Raw genomic sequence first — 21,471 nt, forward strand, 5'->3', positions numbered from 1 at the left:
ATGGCTAAGCAAACGGCGCGGCGAAAACCAACGACCTCAACCTGGAAGACCTTTCAACTAGTCGACAAAACGAGCGGCAGACTTAGCTAAGGCTTTTAAATATATAAGGTCTAACACGCTGAGTATTTAGACATCCCATATTATCGTACCATTGGCGCGCCTTTTGTTCTATCACCTCCTTGCCCACATCTTCCATACTTTATTCGGATCGTGACTACAGGCAAGCACGCAGCTTGGACGTTGCATGGTGCCTGGGCTCAAAGGGTCTAAACGAGTATCAAGGCCTCCAGGTGGCGGTGTCAACTGCAAGATGAGATGAAGCACCACTGCCACGGCCATGGAGATGCAAAACATGAGACAGGAGCACACTGGGGTACTTGCATATTCTCTATATTTCAGCAACATTCAATTGAATTCAATGCGAAGACCACAGTGCGAAGGCTAACGCGTTTGATCGAAATCATGACCGCTTAGCAGTCTGGAAAAGAGATCATATCTACGGAGCTAAGCCAAGTCGGGCAGGCATCCAGAAGCCGATGGGGTTGTTGCCGTTCAGCCTTGGATCTTGGTTGGCCCTGCCACTTCTGCTAGAAGGTTCGTTTGTGAGGGGTGATGTAGTCGCGGACATTTTTGGCGCCTTTTGTATGCGCTGCTGTGCCTGATTTCAGAATTCTGCAGCCTCAGCATAACCAAGAAAAAAAAGACCGACCTCTCTCATCTTCAACCTCACCTCCAAAATAATTGAATTTTGGACAACTTCGTTTCGTTCAAATTCACTCCGTTGGCGAAGAGCCAGACCTCAGACCCAAGCACACAGCGTCTACGCACCACTTCCCGCGTCACTGCTTTTTCAACCCTCCACTTTACACTCCCCCACCAACACAAACTTTACAATGTCGACAGATATGTTGACTCCCGAAGGTGAGTAAGCTTTATTTTGCGATCAGCTGGCTAGCTATGCGGCACCAGTATTCTGCTTGGTTGCCGTCATGCTACCGTGCTGAGCCCTGCTGCGCAGGCAACTGCGACTGCTGCTTTGGTTTGTACTACGGCTGATGCTCGATCTGCTGCGAATAGTCCTTTGGGCCCAACGCTCGTCCAAGTCGGACCCCGAGAAGAACTTCGTCTATCTGACCATCAGCGTTCCCGATGTTCCCGCGTCCAACATCAAGCTGGACCTCAAGCCCGAGGGCCTCACCTTCGAGGGCCGCTCCGACTCGCTGAAGCGCTCCTACCACCTGGAGCTGTCCTTCTACGACAAGATCGACCCCGATCACTCCAAGATCAACCACACCTCACGCAACGTCGAGATGAGACTGCGCAAGCAGGACCTCAAGGAGGAGTACTGGCCCCGCCTGTTGAAGGAAGCCAAAAAACTGCAGTTCCTTAAGACCGACTTCGACAAGTGGGTCGACGAGGACGAACAGAACGAGGTTCCCGAGGAGGACATGTCCCAATTTGGTGGTATGGGTACGTAAATGGTCTCACAAATCACAGACGTCACAACTAACATCAATATCTAGGAGGCATGCCAGGTATGGATACTTGAAGTGCACCCTTCAGGTCCAACTCTAGGACATCTAGTTGTTGATGTTTTGGGAACAATACTGACGATGCTGATTCTAGGTGGCGGCGACTTCGGAGGCATTGACTTCTCCAAGCTTGGTGGCGCTGCACCGATGGGCGGCGATGATGAGGAGGAAGAGGAGGACGATGACGACATGCCTGCTCTCGAGGGTGATAATGCGGCTGATGCGACTGATGCGAAGGACAGCAAGACGCCCGCCGCGGCCTAAACAAACCCCGTCGAAATACCGATTCGTCAGCGGAATCCACCACCCGCACTCATCTACCACTCACGAGGTTACCTCATGTCATGTCAGTTCCCGAGCAGATGATTTACTTTGGCGTCTCTAGAGAATAAGTGGCAAAAGGCAACCATTTCCTCACGGAGTCAACGTACGTTGATGGTTTCGGATCGCTGGCGAGATGCTGGCAAGTTAGGAGCCACAGATGGACTCCAGTTGAGACTCGTTAGGTAATCAATTCAACCTTTGGTGCATGTTACGTCACGTTTCTGATGAACTCCTCAATCGCGCTACTGCGTACATTTGTTCTGGTCTCGACAAAGTTGTCACATCAAGCCACTGTCTCAGAATGTCTGACGAATCTGTCTTCGTTTCCACCATCCGAATCTGAGTCGTCATATTGGTGTGACGTGTCGGTTGCCGCTGAGAATGCTTTCATATGTGGTCACACCCCGTCAGGTTTGATCTCAACTTTGACTTATTTACCCTTACGTCAAGCTGCTTGACTTCTCGTATACCTCTGCGTTCTTTACCGCATCCTCGCTTCCTTTCAAGGCAAGCCTCCGACGCCACCGCGGCTACTTGCCCAAATTGACCGATGTCAAGCTTGTCAATATGCCAGTGGCCGGTACACTTGCCTTGGTGTGGCCGAACCACGGGAGGAGGTGATGGCTCTCGCTCATCAATAAGAAGAAAACAAACATGTCCCTTCGGACAATTTTACCGACACTGCCAATGAAGCATGTAGGATGGACCCGAGTGAGTGGTTGCGGCACGGGTACTACCTATGCACACACGCGGAGGACGACATATACATGTGTCAACTCTATTTTGTGATATCGCTCGTCTCACGCGTAATTTACGTACACCAAGGATATGAGGTATTTATGCCTGCCTGCTTTGGGTGCGGGCTCTCCTGGCTTTGACTGCTCTGCTCCTCCCCAAACGACTCATACCTCTGGTGCCAGGCATTGCGACGTTGTGTGGATCGCGTTGCTGCTGCTTCTTCTTCTTCTTCTTCGAGTCCTGTCACCGCAGACAGAAAGCTCGATACTATTCTCCTCCGAAAAGATATCAAAACAGTTAAGCCGAATTGGCCCGGCTCGCTTGTCATTTCCACTCGCTTTTATCCAGACATCTCAGTAATAAGACTCCGCACCCTTCGAGGCAACTAACTGCCTGCCCGAAAACTACAAAAGAAAAGAAAACATCTGTATTTATATAGACGGCCCAAAACAAGACCTCACAGTTACTTCGACAGTACACACGGCACCAAGTACGGGCTAGGATCGCCGAGATCATGCCTCACGCAACACCCTCGCCCCGCCGCCTTACCAGCTCAACCTCGAGGGGCAACAGCCAACAGTACCAAACTCAAGCAGGCAGCGGCGGCCAGATGTACACGGCGTACGACGCGGCCAAGGCGGCGAGGAACGGGGCTTCCATTACTGCTTGGCCGGGTGATGAGCCGTACACGACGCCTAGGGTGGGGAATGGGAGTGGCGGGGGTTGTGGGAGGGGAGCTGCTGGGTTTGGGGGTTCGTGATGAGATCGTATGATGGATTAGTTTCCCCAGATGTTTGGGAGAGACTTATCCGGTTGTAATACAGGGGTTGGGGACAGGGTGAAGACAGGTCAGGAGTAGGGCGTCTGGAACAGAATGGAGTTAATCTGAACTTGATTTTGTCGAGCTTGGAAATTACGAACGTCGTTACTTTCATCACCTGGACTAGGAGTGCTTTTTACGATATTGATCATGAAGACTCTCGAAAGTTGGGGAAAGAACATCCTGTTAGGCTCAAGCTTGCTATGTGCCAAGAATCTACGTAGCGACAGTAGCCTCAAGTTTGCGCTGATAAGGGGGATCCTGGTGTACTTCGGATAGACCTCCGAGAGGCCAGAGACATTTTAGTGTTTACTTTCTTTCCCGGTGCATACCCATTCCAATACCTGTATTGATAGAGCAAGCTCTAGTAGCAGTTCTTGTTCATCAGGTTGCACTCCAGAATATCCCCCTGTGTCTGATTGAAATTAGGTTGTATTGTTTGTGAGGCGTTAACGAAATCGCTTCGGTAGAAGCAGTGTAACTATAATACTAAAGTTGAACGAGGTCACGGCATGGTATATTATAACAAGTATAACATGCATCATCGTATGGCAGCAAAATGTGGTTAGTTGTGGAGTGTCAATGGTTTTTGCGAAGCATCGTTGCTTCTTCATTACCACAACGATCAACATACTTGACACATGACATACTGAACAGCGGAGGAGCATGGTATCTGGTCACTCCAACATTTGTTATGTTCCTGTGGTTGATTTTTGGTCATCTAGCTACTGCATATCGCCGTGGTGAGTTTCGCGAAGTGTAGGGAAAGGCTCCATTCGGCTGCCCTTCTCCGTCCCGATATTCCAAGACAACTCTAACTTACAAAGTGAACTTTCGAGTTTTTTTATTAGTCCCTTCTAATGTCAGAACACTAGAATTATTGATTACCTAATTAAAATACTGCAGTTTAAGGCCCCTCTCTAGCTTTTAGACGCAGTGATAACTACTAGGAAACACAATTTACTGGTTCCATGTTATTATAGTGACGGCGAAGGAGTATTTCAATTGTAAGGACAAACTGCCCACGCTAACGGAGCGTATCAGATACCTCATAGCTCACGAGAACAAATACGGCATATGAAAGTCAGTAAAAGCTCCCATATTCTAGATAGTTGGTGTACATTGCCAAGGTCTTATCCCACACCTGTTTACCAACTTGAGCTATCTTCCCGAAGCAACTTGTGTTAACAGGCTGTGTCGGAGGAGTCGGAAGATAGAAAATATCCTCGACGAACTTAGGCATGGTTTCCAGTATATGTTGTTGCTCTTCCCTCCTCCTCTGGGAATCGTCCTCATCCTCCTCATCCTGCAAAACCGCACCCTGGTACGATCCCTCCAACCACTTATACTGCAACCACCCCAAGTCCCCGGCAATCCCATCCCTCATTTCCCGGAGCTTCAACTTGAAATACCTCGAATCATTTGCCTTGGAGTTAATCAACCTAGTGAAATCCTTCCAGCCTATAAGATACGGTCCATAATCCTCCTCTCCTCCACATTCGTCCAGCCGCGACTGGAACATGTCCCCACTGTCCCAGTACCGCACTGTCTCGCCCAGATGCACTCTCCTTAACTGCGGGAACAGGGATCGATCCCTCATAGTATCGATGACGCCCTGATACGCATCCTCGTACGCCATGATCTCCCGCGCGTTCATGATGACTTCGCGGATCTCGCCACAGAACTGGCGGAAGTGGGGACTTTGCAGGAGTTGAGGGTCAACACGGGGGTCCGTGACGGAGAACAGGCAGTGGCGTGCAGCTTGGGCGTGCGAGGCGGAGCAGGCGTGGGAGACGTGATGGATCATTTCTTCTTGTGGGCTTCGGTTGCAGGAGAAAGTATTTTTGATGAGGCGGACGATACGACTTTTAGACCAGAAAGGCTGGTGCTTCGGGTGGAAGTAGAGGTTTTGGATGTAGGACTCGTTGGCGAAGGCCCATACCATGTCTTGGATTTCTTGGGGGAGGCGAGGGAACTGGGGGAAGCCAGTTTCTATGCTGCGGGTGGTGTTCACGGGCGACATGGTTGCTGAGGGGGGCAACACCACACAGTCGTGTAAAGTAGTCTCGAGAAAACCACGTTGGTTTCAAGGATTCAGCTGCCGTTTGACGTTATAAATTCACTGGTTGTGGGCGACATAGGTTTCTTGTAGATTTCCTGGCACGATGGGAGAAAATTTCTAGCTACATTACCTCCCAATTACAACAAACTTCGACATTTCCAGTAACGGTCGAATAGTTACCAAAGTATTGGTGAATGAACCAATCTGATAAGGATCGTTGAATCATTCGAAAACAGACCTTTCCAAGGAAGGCGCCGCAGGAAAGGTCCAGGGACGGTATGCTCATTTCGCTCGTCCCGTGTTTGATAACCTGAGAAACGGCCTGACATCGATTCACTTATTCACCAGACCCTGAAATATGATGTCTCGCAGGTCAACGTTTGAGTATGTGCAATTCAATATCTTCGATGACCGATTTGAGTTTAGAAGATCCATCACAGCGCCAGGGCTGGGTTCAGCCGTAACATTGTAAACACCCGTGGTACCTACTTATCAAACTTTCATGTTATAATTTTAGCAACACAACTCCAATCTCATGAGACGAGAAACGAACCTTGGTTATTTATTAAAACTTGCCGCCAAGGGTCACTCCATCTATACCCCATGTGTAAATGACTTATAACCCGCAACTGCCTCAAAAGCCCGCTACCATGATGTCTTGCGCACCACTTCCATTTTTTCTACACCTACGCCTTGAAGAAAATGCGCCAGTAACTTAAGGATTCGGGGGACTTCATAGGAACGCTCTCTCGTAGAGTCTCCTCCCATTCCTATCCTGGAGCAAACTCGCTGGCCTACCCCCCTAGTAGAGACAGGACTGAGACATACCTTTGGCACCAGTGATGTCCTTGTCTTGCAGAACGTATCAAAACAGGCCCCGCAGTAGCTCATGTTGGGATTTACCTACCGTCATAACAGTGTTTCGGAAGTAGAAGGTTGTCGTAGAGCAACTTTGGGCTCTCTCATGTGCTATCATCAATTCCATCGGTAGGTTGAATGTTGTGCGCAGTCACAGCCGCGGAAAGACCAGCTACAGTCTTACATGGAGGGGTTTGATGGCATCACCGGAATACTCGTCTCTGAACCGGCAGTGGGTGTGGCCGCAGCGTGGCGTCGCAACTCGCGAGGACGAATAAAACACGTAACGGCGACGCTATACCACCAACACCGCTGCGACAAGGGTGGCCCAAGACCTCGAATAACGCCAGTCGTGGTATAACTGCATAATTGAGCACAGTAGATCCATTGTCAATGATTGTATCCAATAAGCGGCATTGGACGCATAGCCAGCCCCCTGAGAAGGCCTACTCTTCCGCAGTCCAGTTCCAATCCGGCGCCGTAAACACATCCCTAGCGAACTTATCCGCACCAATAGCGTGTTCAAACCGCAGTCTCTGGTCCCCGGCAACAGCTCTGGTAAAACGAAACAGCTTTGGGACGCCCTCCTTGTCCTTCTCGTTGTCGGTTGGTATCCAAGTTGCTGTGTGCCTGCTGGTCTTCCACTGCATACGGGCAATGGGTATGGAGTTCGCAGAGAGCAAGGCCTGCAGAAAATCCACAATAGAGAGGATCCTCGTCCTCAGACCACAGTTGGTATGGTTCTTGTCTATCTGGTAACTCGGACATTGCCTCAGGGTTGCCAAGACTGGATCTATCTGTAGAAGCGACGTGTCCGCGATGGAGTCTAGGGAGGCGGGGGAAAAATCGACAAGAAACATGAGGTTCTTGTTAGTCAGAAATTTCAGCATCTCACCGAGCTGGTAAGAGTCACATGCCGCACTTGAGTCGTATCCCAGTTTGCACTGTCGTGTTCGAGATGTGTACAGCTTGAGGAAATGCCGCTGCACCGAAGCGATGGTGTTGAGGATACACTCCCGGCGGTGCTGGAGCTCTTCTAAAGTGACGGTCAATTGGACCGAGCTGTTGGGGGGGTCCAAGCAGAGAAGGATACTCACCCTCAAGACCATCTTGCAGATACCACCAAGTTGGCTCGTCCTGCCCATCGCTTTCAGGAAAGGAAGTCCATTTGCAGGATCCGTTCATGATCAGCTCGCGGGTTGCGGCCGCGAACTTGACCGGCTGGTTCAAAAGCCAGGCGACAAGAATTTTCTGCCGCAGCACATTCTCAGTGTTACGACTCATGCTTGCATCCTCGCCGGGAAGTGGTTTGCGTTGTGTGATGGGCCACTTGAACTTCAAGCCAGAGGACATGAACCTGGAGATGGAAGCGGCACAGTCAAAGCGATCCGCAAGCACTGCCAAGGTGGCAACGAACTGCATGGTGACGGGCGATGTCGTTGCCGCCTTGCCGTGGAGGATTCTTAGCAGATCGGCGAAGGCAGCGTCGCGATGAGCGTACAGAGTCGCCTCATCATCATCGGTGATCTGAATCCACGGAAGATCCTTGAACTCTGCGACGGCGGGCTTCACGTTCCTCAAGGACAGGGCAGCGAGGGCCGCGGTGATGGCCTTGGCCTCTCTGAACCGAGTATCGGTCAAAAGCTTCTCAAAATACTTGGACTGCCGTTTCAGTGTTGCCACATCGACACGAAAGCCCAGGCGAGTCATTGCTGCAGGGGCGACGACTATTCTGGGGACTGCCTTCCGGGCGGATTTCAGCGTCGCCTTGGAGTTCTCAAAGGTCACGTCCAAGACCAAATCCCCGGTGGATACAATTTCAATAACTGTGGGTAGATCGGCTTCACGCAGCGCTTCCGACGAGTCGCCCTCTGATGCCCCGGCTGAATCGTCCATCTGGCCTATCTCCGGTGTGCGGAAGTACCTTCAAAATGCAGGCGTGCGAGGCAGTCATCAGCCCAGAAGTGGCAAGGCGCCTGTGCTCGAGATTCCGAGATTTCAAGTCGTGATTCTGAGAAAAGGCCTCGAGCGAACGATGTAACTAGGCGGTGCAATATTCTGCAACGACGACGGAAAAGGCGGTTTCCCGGGATCGTGGTCTCAGTGGCACACTTCTTCGGGTTGGGCTTGAGACGGAATCTGGGACGGCTCTATCGGGTCACCTGGGCTTGGTGCAGGTGACTGCTCCAGCCAAATGTGGAAACGGCTAGACTGTCGGCCAATCAGAACACCCCGCCAATCGGCCGTCACTCGACCCTCCAGCACTCATGATGATCAATGGTGTTGCTGATATACAGTGGTTTCTGGATAAAGGTATTGGGTAACCGTAGAGATGCTTTGAAAGGCCAGAATGTGAAAATAGTTCTATGCTGGTTTATTTACATGCAAAGATACCAGAACCGGCCATCACCGCCGTTCAAAATGCCCTGATGGAGGCCATAACCACCGCTTCAGGCTTGTCAGGTCTTTTCGGTCGCAACTGCCGTGTACTCAACAATACCATTGCCCCTGGCCCCACTGGAAATTTCGACGGGCTCAGATGAGTTCTCGTGCTTGGACTTCTTGAGCGGCCAATGTCCCTTCACCTCCCTGTACCTCATAATAAAGAAGGCCGCAATGACGAATATCCAGTAGACGTTATACGAGATGACAGACCCGTATGTCGCCGAGTTGGTCCAGCCGAGTATGGCATTGAAGATGCCCCAACCTTCGCCACCATTCAATTCGGGACTGCAGCACTAGAATTGCCGTTAGTCTCGAGCTTGGACCTGTCAAGTCGATATTCAGAACGTACGTTCACATGCCACACGCTCTTGTCGATATCGTAAGAACCTGGCCCGGTTCCCAACTCAGCTGCATCGCCACCGATGATGTTGTTCCACTTCTGTTGCTCGAAGTACCACACTGAACGGGAGAACAACCCTGCGGCGACGAGGTACAGCAGGCAAGTGGATGCGATGAGGAAGTATTTCAGCTTGGCCGAAGCTCCTCCCCTAGTCGTTCATGAGCAAACTTACGACACAACCACATTGGCAGCAGACTTACTTGTACAGGATGTATCCCACGATTATCCCGACAGCCAACCCCACAACAACGGGGAGGGGAACAGCCGTGGCCGGAGCCGAGAAGGTAACGCCCGCAAGGAACACAATCGCTTCTATCCCCTCGCGGAGTACGGTGATGAAAGGCAAATAGAACATTGCGTACTTCTCGGCGAACCGCTTGAACGCCCCGCCCCTGGCCCCCCCGGTTTGGACGGGGCCCTCAAAGGCTGTTGCGAGCTTGACCCGCCACTTCTCCTGCATCTTGCCGATACGAAGAAGCCCTGCGCCGACAACGGTGATGATGACGGCAGCAACCAGGGCAAATGCGCCTTCGTAATTGTACTCGCTGGATTCCCACGCGTTCTTTCCGAGGGTGTAGAATGCACCGATCAAGCCTCCAGCCACGATGACACAGATGAGGAGGCCTAACCCAACCCCCAGCCAGACCTGCAACACACGGATGATTAGTACGGGGACCGTGAGCGATTGAGTTGTGTTCTGTTTTCTTTGAATTCTCACCTGCTTCACCAGCTTCTTGTAGACTACCGCATCATGATCCGGTCCACCGAGGGTTTGTTTGAGGAAAGCCAGCAAGACGGAGACAATGATGACCGTCTCGAGCGTCTCGCGAAATACGATCAAGAACACTGGAACGGCAAAAACATTTGGCATCTTCACGTATCACGTAGGAGTCCTAGATTCAGGGAGGAAAAAGTCTGGTGGGATGGTCTGCTTGAAAGTGGGCAGATGGTTCGCAGCATAAAAGAAGTTTCAGATCAGCGGCTGACCAATACGATCAAAATCAGATAAAAGAGAAAACGGTGCGATATCCCAAGGCGGGTTGATTATCACGTCAGTTGAAGTCGGAATTGGCAGACTGGAGGATCCGATGACGGCTCAGCGTCTACTCGCGATATAACCGATCCAGCGGGGCGCTGAATGTCGTTCCACACAGATGGGTGGTTGTTTGGGATGATCAGGTGAGGCCTTTCTCCGGCTGAGATGTTTACCAATCGGTTGAACGGTAGCTAAGAATCGTTCAAAAGGAAAAGATAAGCTTCAGTACTGATGGCTTATGGCGGCTTGATCACACGAGACTGATACCATGACGGCGGATACCTTATCGAGCAGGAGTCGCCCAGAGAATCCTGGTTGCCAGATTGGACGTGGCGTCCCAGCACAGAAGCTGCGGCATTTAGCGGGAAAACGGTGCTACTGGATGATGCCGGCCATGAGTTCTAGAATGTGCCTATATTCTCGTGTGGTAGTATCAAAGTTTCTTCTTGTCGCTGTCGCAAATAAGCTTTCACTTGGCAAGCCTAGCTCGCTCAAAAGACTGGCAGGGGTTTCCTACCTTGACTCCCACCCTATCCACCCTATGAGCGGAGACATCTAGAGCAAATGCGGATGCGATCTTCAGCAGGGATGAACTCTATTCGCTAGGGTCATATATGCTCAAGCTCTGTGCTCAAGCTCTGTGCTCAAGCTTTGAAGTCCGGCGCTTGAAGTGTGATCTCGGCCACGATATGAACTTGCGGTCATCTACCTGGAATATTTTAGAGATTTGGGCGATCAAACCATCCAAGTCGCACGGTTCAGGAAGGCGACTGTGGATTCAGCCAAGCTATGTGCGTGTCTTCGGCTCAGAGCTAAGGATACAGATGCGATTTGTCCGGTTAATGATGTTCGACTTCACCGTTGCATTTCCCACCCCAGGCGAATTCCGCTGCGACCGATGTGGTAGACTAGATATCTGAAAGGCTGAAATGGAGGTCGAACCTTTGTTCGGCATTTTATGGGAACCAAACAACTCGCTCGAGTGACCATCCTGTTGCTAGCTTTTCCATTGCGCTATATTTATCGCCCAGCGACAGATTGCACCGTCTGCTGGTCTGTTCGATCTAGACTTTACATGAGTCGGCTAACAAACTCGACGAACGTCGAGATAATCGCTTGTCTCCGACGTCTTGCGCAATTTCGTCTTCCACACCTCAAGGCAAGCGACGCAGAAAGGAGGCCAGGCTCATTAGGTCGGTGAACTGGTTCAACACTAGGTCACAGCAGATAAGTGAAGCTCCTGTGCCGCCCCTACACGACGAGACACTTGATAAGATAACTTGTTAAGCTCCGCGTCAAGGCACTGGTTCTAGTCGAGTAAGTTGTCGCCACCACTTCCTATTGCCGCGTTTGGATTCCACGGCGCGTTCCGAAATCAGGTTACTCGGGCAAGTGCGTTATGAAGCTCAAGCATTTCTCCTGGGCTTGATATCTTTGCCTTGTTCTGGACACTCGCTGACCATGCGATGAAGCAATCTCTTTGTCTTCTCGCGAACATTAGTCTTCGTACGGCATTGAAAAGATGAAGTCCTCCGTCCCAGGCCTCCTGTCTGTCTGGGAACTCGTCCTCTTTAGTTTCGCTGAAGCGGCCACTGTCACGTACGACTTCAACGTGACATGGGTCACAGCAAATCCGGACGGTGATTTTGACCGGCCTGTGATTGGTATCAACGGGAAATGGCCCATTCCTCAAATCACTGCCAACGTAGGAGACAACGTCGTAGTGAACGTTCAAAATCTTCTCGGCAACGAATCGACGTCTCTCCACTTCCATGGCCTCTACATGAATGGCACGGCTCATATGGATGGTCCTGAGCAGGTCTCTCAGTGTGCCATCCCACCAGGCTCGAGCTTTACTTACAACTTCACAGTATGTATCACTCAGGTAGACTCTGTTTTATGATACTAACACCGGCAAGATTGATCAGCCAGGCACCTATTGGTACCACTCCCACACACATGGCCAATACCCCGATGGGTTGCGGGGACCACTGATAATCCATGACCCCGACTCTCCATTCCTCGGACAATACGACGAAGAGTTGGTTCTCACGCTATCCGATTGGTACCATGACCTCATGACCGACCTTCTCCCTGGCTTCATCAGTAAAGGCAACCCCACTGGCGCCGAGCCGGTTCCCCAGAATGCACTCTTCAACGAGACGCAGAATCTGAAGGTCAAAGTCGAGCCGGGAAAAACTTACCTGTTCAGAATGATCAACATGGGTGCTTTTGCTAGCCAATACGTGTGGTTCGAAGGCCACAATATGACCATCGTCGAAGTGGACGGCGTGTACACCCAGCCTGCCGAGGCTGAGATGATCTATCTTTCAGCTGCACAACGCTGTAGCTTCTTGCTGACTACCAGGAATGAGACAACTGCGAACTATGCCTTCGTCGGGAGTATGGACACGGTGAGTCCACAGACAGCTCACTCTTTCGTCCGACATTGTTCTAATAACGACACGCAGACTCTATTTGATGTCCTCCCAGACGACCTGAACTACAACGTCACGGGCTGGCTTGTTTATGATGATGGGAAGCCGCTTCCTCATCCCGCTTTTGTGGACGATCTGGATGGTAATACTTTCGACGACATGACCCTTGTCCCATGGGACAATCAGACCCTCCTGGGAGAGCCTGACAAAACGGTAGAGCTTAATGTGATCATGGACAATCTTGGAGACGGGGCAAACTAGTTCGTCGAATCCGCTCTGATCGAATAGTTTTATTGATGAGTCCAGTGTGCTAACTGGCCTCTCTAGTGCATTCTTCAATAATATTACCTACAGAGCCCCAAAGGTCCCGACGCTGTACACGGCCCTCAGCACGGGTAAGCTGGCCACCAACCCTGCAGTCTACGGCGGTTATACCAATACTTTCGTCCTCGAGAAAGGCCAAATTGTCCAGCTAATCGTGAATAACTTGGACACCGGTCGCCATCCATTCCATTTGCACGGTAGGAATTTCCAGGCCGTGTACCGGTCTGCGGAAGATGCGGGCACCTTCGAGGATTCCAACGTCACCGAAGCCGATTTTCCTTCTGTTCCCATGCGCCGTGACACGTTCGTGCTATACCCCAGCGGCAATGTTGTTTTGCGGTTTCGAGCCGACAACCCTGGTATGATAGTCTCCCCACCCTAGAAGTAAGCCAACCAGGACATGCTGACAACAGTTAAAACTCGCAGGCATATGGCTTTTTCACTGCCACATCGAATGGCACGTCGCGTCTGGCTTAATCGCGACCTTCGTCGAATCGCCCCTGGACTTGCAAAATACCCTCACCATCCCCAAGGACCACTATGAAGTCTGTGTCGCTGGCAACGTCCCGACAGTAGGTAACGCAGCGGCCAATACGCACAACCTGCTCGACCTATCCGGCGAGAACCGCGCGCCAGATCCGCTGCCCGATGGCTTCACCACCCGGGGGAAAGTGGCACTGGCTTTTAGTTGTTTATCGGGCATTTTGGGGATTGCCGTGGTCGCGTGGTATGGTCTTGCTCCTGATCCCGCTGCGCATGCGGGGGTGGAGAAAAGGGTTGCAGAGGCCGACGTCGTTGATTCTAGTGTCGGAGACATAGGCGCGGGGCCGTCCACGGCTAGGGAATTTGTGATGGCGAGCAGTTCGGGTGATGGTAATAGAGGTGCCAGGGCTTGAGCTTCCTCGTGGTGGTCGTATTAGCGTCACAAAAATACAGTCATGACGAGCGATATGCAAATTCAAGTACCGTATCCAAGACTAGATACAAGTCCTTCCCTGTCAACTCATAAACAAGCGAGCTGGTAGCTGTTGCGTCACCTTACATAATTGCACCCATAAAAGCGGCATGCTCAACCAAGTAAGTCATGCTGAGCCTTTTCTTATCATCGACAACGCGAGATCGAATAGGGCCTAGATATGCGTGCGCCGATCATGAGACCAATTTCTTTACCCCCTACTTTGGGACGACAATACGGAACGCCTTGCCGAAGATTTCTAATGTCAGGCGACTGATCTTTCTCTCTCCCTCCCTCCCCCAAATTCTTGTACGAGAATCCGTGACTGCTTCTCTAGGTAATTTCCGGGATGATGGGAGGCTGCATGATCCCCCCGAACAAGAGGGGACAATGCCTTTGTTCCACGAAGTGTTCCCGTAAGACTCATGCACCGACATGCTCATCTGGCAAAGACCAGTTTTCATCTTTGTGGAAAGGGTCTGAAACTCAGGTTGGGCAAGTCTCACCGCAATCAAACGACAAAGTTGTAGAGACCCAGGGTTGGTTTAAACCGATTACCTCATATGCCAGAGACATGTAGATCACCTCACGAAGATGTAGGCGAAGATTACTGACGGGAGTATAGCATATTCACATACTCACTAGTCATGTATGATCTCCTGATACCGAGAGAGTTGGATACAAGCCCCTGAGAACGTACTCAATATACTCAAATAAGGAGTACGGCCCATAATAGCCCACGATCGCGACCGTCTCCCGCTCACTGGTCAATTTCCCCAGCAGTCAAATTATTTGGTATTATTGCCACCCGACAACCCAATATGTTTTACTCAACAGAATGATTCGGGATGGGCGACTAATAAGCGTCGTACGTTTTCTTGGTATTCTTGAGTTTGGTCCCAGGGGGATGCTCATGAGCATGGAACTTGCAGTAAGGATGCGTGCAGGCTCCGTTCACTACGCTAGGGCACTGTCGAGGATAATCAGTCGACGCAGTCGGGACATCCATGGCACATTCGTGCCTGATGGCCGCCGAGTGCTGGGGGAGGGTAAAATGGGGCTGATCTTACGTGATGGCCATAGATGCAGTTGTCCACTTCACAGTCCTGCCCATTGGTGCAAGGATTCAAGCGAGCGAGGAACGAAATTGCCTTGAGCTCGTCTGCATTGGGCTTGTAGTCGTGCTCAAAACAGCAAGAGTCCCCCTTGGCGCATGGTCCTCGCAGGTAATGGTTGTTGCATAATTTATCGTTCTCTTTTCGTTTCTTGATTTGGTCAAGGACCGACTGGTTGATCGGAATGGGGGGATCCAGACCACGGGGACCGGGGGTCCAGGGCGGCTGCTGCACCGGAGCCACCTTACTGGCAGCGCGAACAGTCGGAGTGGTGGCTTTGGGAGCTAATGGGAGGATAATCGTTGGGGGAGGGCTGGCCTTCTGGGTTACTGTAGCATACGAGGCACTGTGCGGCGTTGAGTAGGCAGGTGGCGGAGTTCGACTAATCAACTTGTCGTTTCGGAAGATGCTGTCAAAATTCAAAACGCCCACACCGGTGGAGATAATCTCTCGGACGGTGGGATACCCCTCGAGGATGGTGACGCGTCTCCTAGTGCTATCATCTCGAAGAACCTCGTCGAGGAAAGGAGCGTATCCAGCGTCATGGGACACACCCAACAGGATCTGCTTGCAGTTGTAGTTGCGGAGGTTCCAACGAGCGCTTTCTTTAATCTTGGTATCGGCCCGTTCCTTACCGTGGCCGACGTCAACAAAATCAAACGAGGCTTTGGCTTGCGTAAATCCCAACATGAAGTCCTTAAGGTCGTTCTCGCTGTCGACCGACCCGTCGCGTTTCATGGCTTTGTTGAGGCCGGTCAAATTGGCGTAGATCCTGGTGATAATCTCCGTCTCGTCCGGGTTGTCGCATAGTGCAACGACCGACTCTCGGAGGGTGTAGGCAGCTTTCTTTCCGCCCTCGAGGCCTTGCTTGATCAAATGCTCCTTGAAAATCAACCCATCGCCGTCAATGAGAACCAATACATATGGGTTACGATGTTTTAGCACGGTGTTATCTTGCGAAACAAAGTCGTACTTGTCTTGCAGTTCCTTGATACGTTGCTGGAGCTCTCGGCGTGACGTGACAGAATCTTCGTAATCTAGCCGGGCATTGTTCAGTTGGGCAATGAGGGCGCGATTTTCCTGGCGAAGCTTCGTTTCCATTTCTTCGCAATGAATCATGAGGTCCTGTAGGTACAATAATGTTAGCTTCAGATGCTACAGCATGCAGGGTGCTACGTACGCGAATCAAAGACTCGGTGTGATCTCGAGTCTGCTGATACTCTGTGTATCGCGGAATGAAATCCATGATGGTAGCTTCCACAGCCATCTTGCCGAGTTTCGAGGTCATCAGCCAGGTGCAGGAGAGACAGTGGCGTTGAAGGAGGCAAGGCTACCGTCGTGCCCGATATGATGCTTATACAGTCGGGTAGAGTTATCAACGGAGGTGGACACAGAAATCAAGTCGAGCGGGCGGTGGCTTCCTAAACAAATATATGGTACAAGGAGAGCTTTCGAGGTTTGTGGTTCCAGTTTACTGGGGCCGTACGCCGAGCAAACGTCGCAAAGAGAACAAATCGCAGACGAATGGTAGCAGTATCTGGAGATGTCCAAAAACTTGACGAATAATAACTGGCAATCGTAAACATGCCTTCGGCCCACCGCTCTTCAGTGCTCTTCTTCCTTGGGGCATCGGGCAAATGTCGAGATACAGCAGGACGACACGAGGGAAAATAAAGTGGAGAGCCGCGCTCTTAGAACGACGCACCGATCCACTGATTTCCCTTGCAGGGTTGGCCGATCTGGAGTTGCGGACGCGAAAAGTGCCCCAATTCAACATGGGCCGGCGGGTACGAAAATAAAATGGCACCAACCGCAAACACGAATACAGACGACGAGCGCCGATGCCGATCTCGACGGGGACAAGTCGAGGGTAAAGCCCTGAAGTCCCGGGGAAAAAGACAGTTGGGAACAGACGTACAATTGTTGTTTCCTGCTGCGACTTCAGCGTTTATTGTAGGCGCCCAATGTGCACAGACTTTCTCGAGTATTTACCAAGCTGTGGGAACTTTGGGGCCAGCGCTCATTAGCGAGTTCCGCTTTAGATTGAATCTCGCAATAATCTACCTACTATGCACCCACTCCGTTGGCGCTCCGATTCCGAATTCCAGCGGGCGGGTTCAGCACATTGGGTGCATACGAGACGAGTCGAATCTTCCCCGACATTCGCTAGCTCCAAGAAACGAAGCAACTCGGTTCTCGCATCGTCTTCTGTCGGGCAAATCAGTCCTTATTCACACAGAGTACAACCCAGCCAGCCTCGAATTGGGGCTTTAAACCGATTTGTGGGCCACAATGGCCGCTCCGGCTTGTTTGCTTGCTTGCTTGCTTGCTAGATCACGATGATGTCCAGCAAGCCCAGCATCCACATTTCAAGCAGCTCTCCACATTTCACGCCAGCGACAATCCTGGGGCAAGCCCTTCCTTGCCATCATCTCCAGGTCCAACCAATTGCCAGGGGGCCGAGATGCAGCTAAGCACAAAGTTGCCGAGATGCAGCTAAGCACAAAGTTGCCGAGATGCAGCTAAGCACAAAGTTGCCGAGCAGAGCTATCTAATCAGCGCCCATGACCCTGTTAGGGATTATGCGACTTTCATGAGTGTCAAAGCACGCAACAGTGAGTCGCTTGCTGGCGCCTGTCAATGTCAAGCCCTGTTGCAGTGGCGCTTTGGGCAACCACACGTCCTCTGTGACTGGTCTTGGGAGGGAGGCCAGGCCGCCAACATAGTTCTATTTGATGGACGTGGTTAAGCACAGCCTAAAGTTGCTACGTGGCCTGTCTCCCAAGAATGTCTCCCGAGAATGCCTCCCAATAATGTGTCCTGTGAGAGTGCCTGACGACCCGTGAGATGTTGCACAGGAATCTCAACGTACTTGTGGTCTGTTGCACTCATGAAGTACGATAAGGCAGATGTGAACACAATGTTCATTGGCCTTTGCGAATGGAAGCACAGCAGGTAGCCGCATTCACAGCCCTGTTCGGGCATCAATTGATGATGGCGGTCTCTTGTCAGGCCCTCGGCTTGATCGGATGTGAGAAAATACAGTGTCTCCTAGTAGACTGTATAAGCGAAACCACGCGAAAAATGCACGAGTTGGGAGTATGACATATACTTTGACATTGCGTTTCAATAAAGGGCCGGTTCGCCCCCGCATTGCAAGGCAGTGGAACTCGTCTTGCATTGCCACATTGCAGAATTTGTGACCGAAAACGCTCACAATGTAACCTTGCATGCTGAGATAAGTTCCAGCAATATACTACGGTATCAGGCCAAAGTTTTCACCCCCCTGACAAGTACCAGTGGACACTGCCAGACAACGCTATACTAATTCTGGCCTAGCCTACTCATGCCAACGAAAAGGTACTTCCACCTCTGATTCCAACTTGCTGTCAATAACGCGTCCTCATTATCGCGTTTCAGTAACCACAATGGGGACTAAACACCTTACGGAAGCCGATCGCCAACGAATTCGAACCCTCTATTGCGATGGTGTAATCAAAAGCCGAAATTCATACTATTACAACATTTTCTCTTAATCAGATCAAGACAGCTATTAAGGCCTCTTCAAGCCAGGTAGCTAAGAGATCTGGTAGACCCCGGACTTTATCTCGTGAGCAAGAAGAGCTCGTTACATATGTAACTTGTTCTAAGCAAGGCCGTAGAGCCTCATTCCTCCAGTTGTCAATCATCCTTTTCCAGTCCCTCTTCGGAGTTTACGTTATACGAACTACCCTCCGCCGGCTCGGATTCAAGAGACATACTGCGCGCCGAAAGCCTCCTATCTCAGAAGTTAACCGACAAAAGCGCCCCGCCTGGGCCCTCGAACATGTTAGCTGGACACCAGAGCAATGGGCTCAGGTACTTTGTACCGACGAGACATGGATTACAGGAGGACACCATCGAAAACAGTACGTTACACGACGACCAGGAGAGGAATGGGACCCGACCTGTATTATCGAACGACACCAACATAAACAAGGCTGGATGTTCTGGGGCTGTTTCTCAGGCCTTGGAAAAGGACCGGGAATCTTCTGGGAAAAGGATTGGGGTTCTATTACTGCCGAGACATCGATCCCACACAATTCCTATTATCGATGGCTGGATACAACTGTCAACGAGACCTCGGTACACACCTTACATTAATGCAGGACGGCGCTCCCGCTCACTCGGCAATTGATACAGTCACAGATCTTACGGATAGGGGCATTAATATAGTCCAGTGGCCACCTTATTCCCCTGATCTAAACCCGATAGAGATGTGCTGGAACTGGATGAAGGACTACATTGAAGATAAATTCGGTATTACAGAAAAGCCTAGCTATGATCGTCTTCGGATATGGGTAAAGGAGGCTTGGGATGAATTACCTGAGAGCTACTTACAGGAGCTTTTGAAATCAATGCCAGAGAGGTGCGAAGCGGTGATCGCGGCCAACGGAATGCATACAAAGTACTAGTAAAATGTATTGGATGCATATGCCAAGAGTTAGCGCGTGCCAAGGTGGGGCACGGTACAAACACACAATTGAAAACTTACCCATAACACCATAGTAAGCCTATTGATATGACTATCAGTAGCAACTGTCGCAAATTAGTCATGGATTAGTCATGAATTAGTCGTGAGATCTTGAGGCCGCCCTCCATTCCAAAGGATCCAGATTCTAGAAGTCGGCCAATCCGCGGATCGGTCAGACTTGTCACAAAGCCACGTCTTAGCGTAACGACAATCTTTGGTCTGTGGTTGTAGTTAAGGTGACCATAGACCCCCCTAGTTCAGCCGACCAACCCCCACTTTAATCAAATATTTATGGGGCGCTCGTGATAAAAGCCGACCATGGTCGGCCTTTGTCACCGACTACACTTTTCTTTTTAAATCCGTAGAGATTTTTCCTAGTAACTCTAGTCCAAATATAACGAAATTGTTCTATAATTAGTGTGACGGTCAACCCTCGCAGACTCCCTACAACCAGGTGACTTACAGCTGGAACACCTGCCGTGGCAGTGTGAGATGGGAAGCCAATCATAACCCTTGTAGGAGCCCCGCCAAGCGTGGATGACTTAGTCGCGCTCCCTCAAACCTAAGTTGTCATCTTCTTTCCTTCGCTCCTTAGAGTAGAATCTTCGTCGATAGCACCTAATCGAGGTCTATACCAATGCGATGCAACCCAGGTCGTGACAATTAGTTCTAAATCGATTCTACTATATTATATTTACTATAGCTACTACAAATATCTTCCCTATTATCTAAAATACCCGCTCTATATTTAGAGGTACGTACTTATAGTTATATATATACTACCGGAAGTAGTAGTTATACGGTAATATAGAGCTTACTAATAGCTAGTACGACTTTATCTTCCTAGATTATATAGAATTAGTTTTGAATCGATTAAGAATCGATTAAGAACCGATTTAGAAGTACTTACGCCGTTAAACTCGAATAGTAGTATACTAAGTAGCCAGTAGTGTGTGTCGTCGTCACGCCGTGCTAGGTGCTAGGGGTTGCAATCCTTGCCACTACGCCACCGTACCAGATGTCTTCACCAAAAGAGACCAATACCAAAGTCAGGACTTGCTATCTGCAACCACTTATCAATCTGTTCAGACCAGTATGGGTCAATCACGTGACAACGGTCACAGCCGTCGACGTAAGTAATACTATCCTTATAGAAGTAATATTAGGGCTAAAAAAGAATTAACTTAAAATCGATTCGAAGTTAATTTAGAAATGTACTTACTATATCCTTGTATGACGGTATCGTTACGTAGAACGATTAGCTGAATTACGAGGAAGAAGTAGCGGATAACGGGTTATTACTAGGGAAAGCAGAATCGAATCGAAATCGGAATTCAAATTCAATTCAAATTCGATTCTATGGTCAGCTAGACCCAATTTTCACATATTTTCAACTAATAAGAATAGAGGTATTATCTACCCCACTATGGTCACCTGTACCCAGTGTTTTAACATCTTGTGAGGTCATGGTCGGCTCAACTGGGGGGTTCTATGGTCACCTTAACTGTAGACTCTTTGGTCTGCAGCTATAAAAAGTTAAATTAGGTACTTTGTACTACGGTATCAGGCCAAAGTTTTCACCCCCTTGACAAGTACCAGTGGACCACTGTCAAGGTAACGCTATACTGATTCTTGCCTAGCCTACTCATGGTAACGAAAAGGTACTTCCACCTCTGATTCCAACTTGCTGTTAACGCGTCCTAATTATCGCGTATTCAGCAACTACAATGGGGACTAAACACCTTACAGAAGCGGATCGCCAACGAATTCGAACCCTATATTTCGACGGTGGTAAATCGAAAGCCGAAATTCACACTACTACAACGTTTTCTCTTAATCATATTCAGACAGCTATGAAGGTCCCTTCAAGCCAGGTAGCGAAGAGTTGGCGCGTGCCTAGGTGGGGCACGG

The 21,471-nt window shown here is 50.3% G+C and overlaps 7 protein-coding genes across 7 annotated transcripts; 3 read left to right on the plus strand and 4 right to left on the minus strand.

Moving 5' to 3' along the window:
- The first annotated feature begins 926 nt into the window (after window positions 1-926).
- Window positions 927-1,815, plus strand: BCR38DRAFT_127327 (HSP20-like chaperone). Its single transcript, XM_040853526.1, has 2 exons — window positions 927-1,470; window positions 1,524-1,815. The coding sequence occupies exons 1-2, from the start codon at window positions 1,056-1,058 to the stop codon at window positions 1,547-1,549; spliced, it is 441 nt and encodes a 146-aa protein (XP_040709462.1). The 5' UTR covers window positions 927-1,055; the 3' UTR covers window positions 1,550-1,815.
- Window positions 1,816-4,498: 2,683 nt separating this feature from the next.
- BCR38DRAFT_506393 (uncharacterized protein) lies at window positions 4,499-5,453 on the minus strand (the record flags this gene model as incomplete). The annotated part of the gene is made up of 1 exon (XM_040864940.1): window positions 4,499-5,453. The coding sequence occupies exon 1, from the start codon at window positions 5,435-5,437 to the stop codon at window positions 4,499-4,501; it is 939 nt and encodes a 312-aa protein (XP_040709463.1). The 5' UTR covers window positions 5,438-5,453.
- A 1,327-nt stretch (window positions 5,454-6,780) lies between these two features.
- Window positions 6,781-8,230, minus strand: BCR38DRAFT_357137 (uncharacterized protein; the record flags this gene model as incomplete). Its single annotated transcript, XM_040857079.1, has 2 exons — window positions 6,781-7,370; window positions 7,432-8,230. The coding sequence occupies 2 exons, from the start codon at window positions 8,228-8,230 to the stop codon at window positions 6,781-6,783; spliced, it is 1,389 nt and encodes a 462-aa protein (XP_040709464.1).
- Window positions 8,231-8,793: 563 nt separating this feature from the next.
- BCR38DRAFT_415057 (iron permease FTR1/Fip1/EfeU) lies at window positions 8,794-10,050 on the minus strand (the record flags this gene model as incomplete). The annotated part of the gene is made up of 3 exons (XM_040858995.1): window positions 8,794-9,072; window positions 9,129-9,327; window positions 9,380-10,050. The coding sequence occupies 3 exons, from the start codon at window positions 10,048-10,050 to the stop codon at window positions 8,794-8,796; spliced, it is 1,149 nt and encodes a 382-aa protein (XP_040709465.1).
- A 1,309-nt stretch (window positions 10,051-11,359) lies between these two features.
- On the plus strand, window positions 11,360-13,967 carry BCR38DRAFT_127408 (Cupredoxin). Its single transcript, XM_040853527.1, has 6 exons — window positions 11,360-11,532; window positions 11,688-12,085; window positions 12,135-12,629; window positions 12,687-12,913; window positions 12,981-13,336; window positions 13,404-13,967. Exons 2-6 carry the CDS (start codon window positions 11,738-11,740, stop codon window positions 13,871-13,873), a joined length of 1,896 nt encoding a protein of 631 aa, XP_040709466.1. The 5' UTR covers window positions 11,360-11,532; window positions 11,688-11,737; the 3' UTR covers window positions 13,874-13,967.
- Window positions 13,968-14,915: 948 nt separating this feature from the next.
- On the minus strand, window positions 14,916-16,314 carry BCR38DRAFT_415059 (uncharacterized protein; the record flags this gene model as incomplete). The annotated part of the gene is made up of 2 exons (XM_040858996.1): window positions 14,916-16,172; window positions 16,228-16,314. 2 exons carry the CDS (start codon window positions 16,312-16,314, stop codon window positions 14,916-14,918), a joined length of 1,344 nt encoding a protein of 447 aa, XP_040709467.1.
- A 277-nt stretch (window positions 16,315-16,591) lies between these two features.
- Window positions 16,592-17,363, plus strand: BCR38DRAFT_127419 (uncharacterized protein). The gene has a single exon (XM_040853528.1). It carries the CDS (start codon window positions 16,848-16,850, stop codon window positions 17,319-17,321), a length of 474 nt encoding a protein of 157 aa, XP_040709468.1. The 5' UTR covers window positions 16,592-16,847; the 3' UTR covers window positions 17,322-17,363.
- Window positions 17,364-21,471: the final 4,108 nt, after the last annotated feature.

Source organism: Pseudomassariella vexata, assembly GCF_002105095.1.
Source record: "Pseudomassariella vexata strain CBS 129021 chromosome Unknown BCR38scaffold_29, whole genome shotgun sequence".
NCBI lineage: Eukaryota > Fungi > Ascomycota > Sordariomycetes > Amphisphaeriales > Pseudomassariaceae > Pseudomassariella > Pseudomassariella vexata.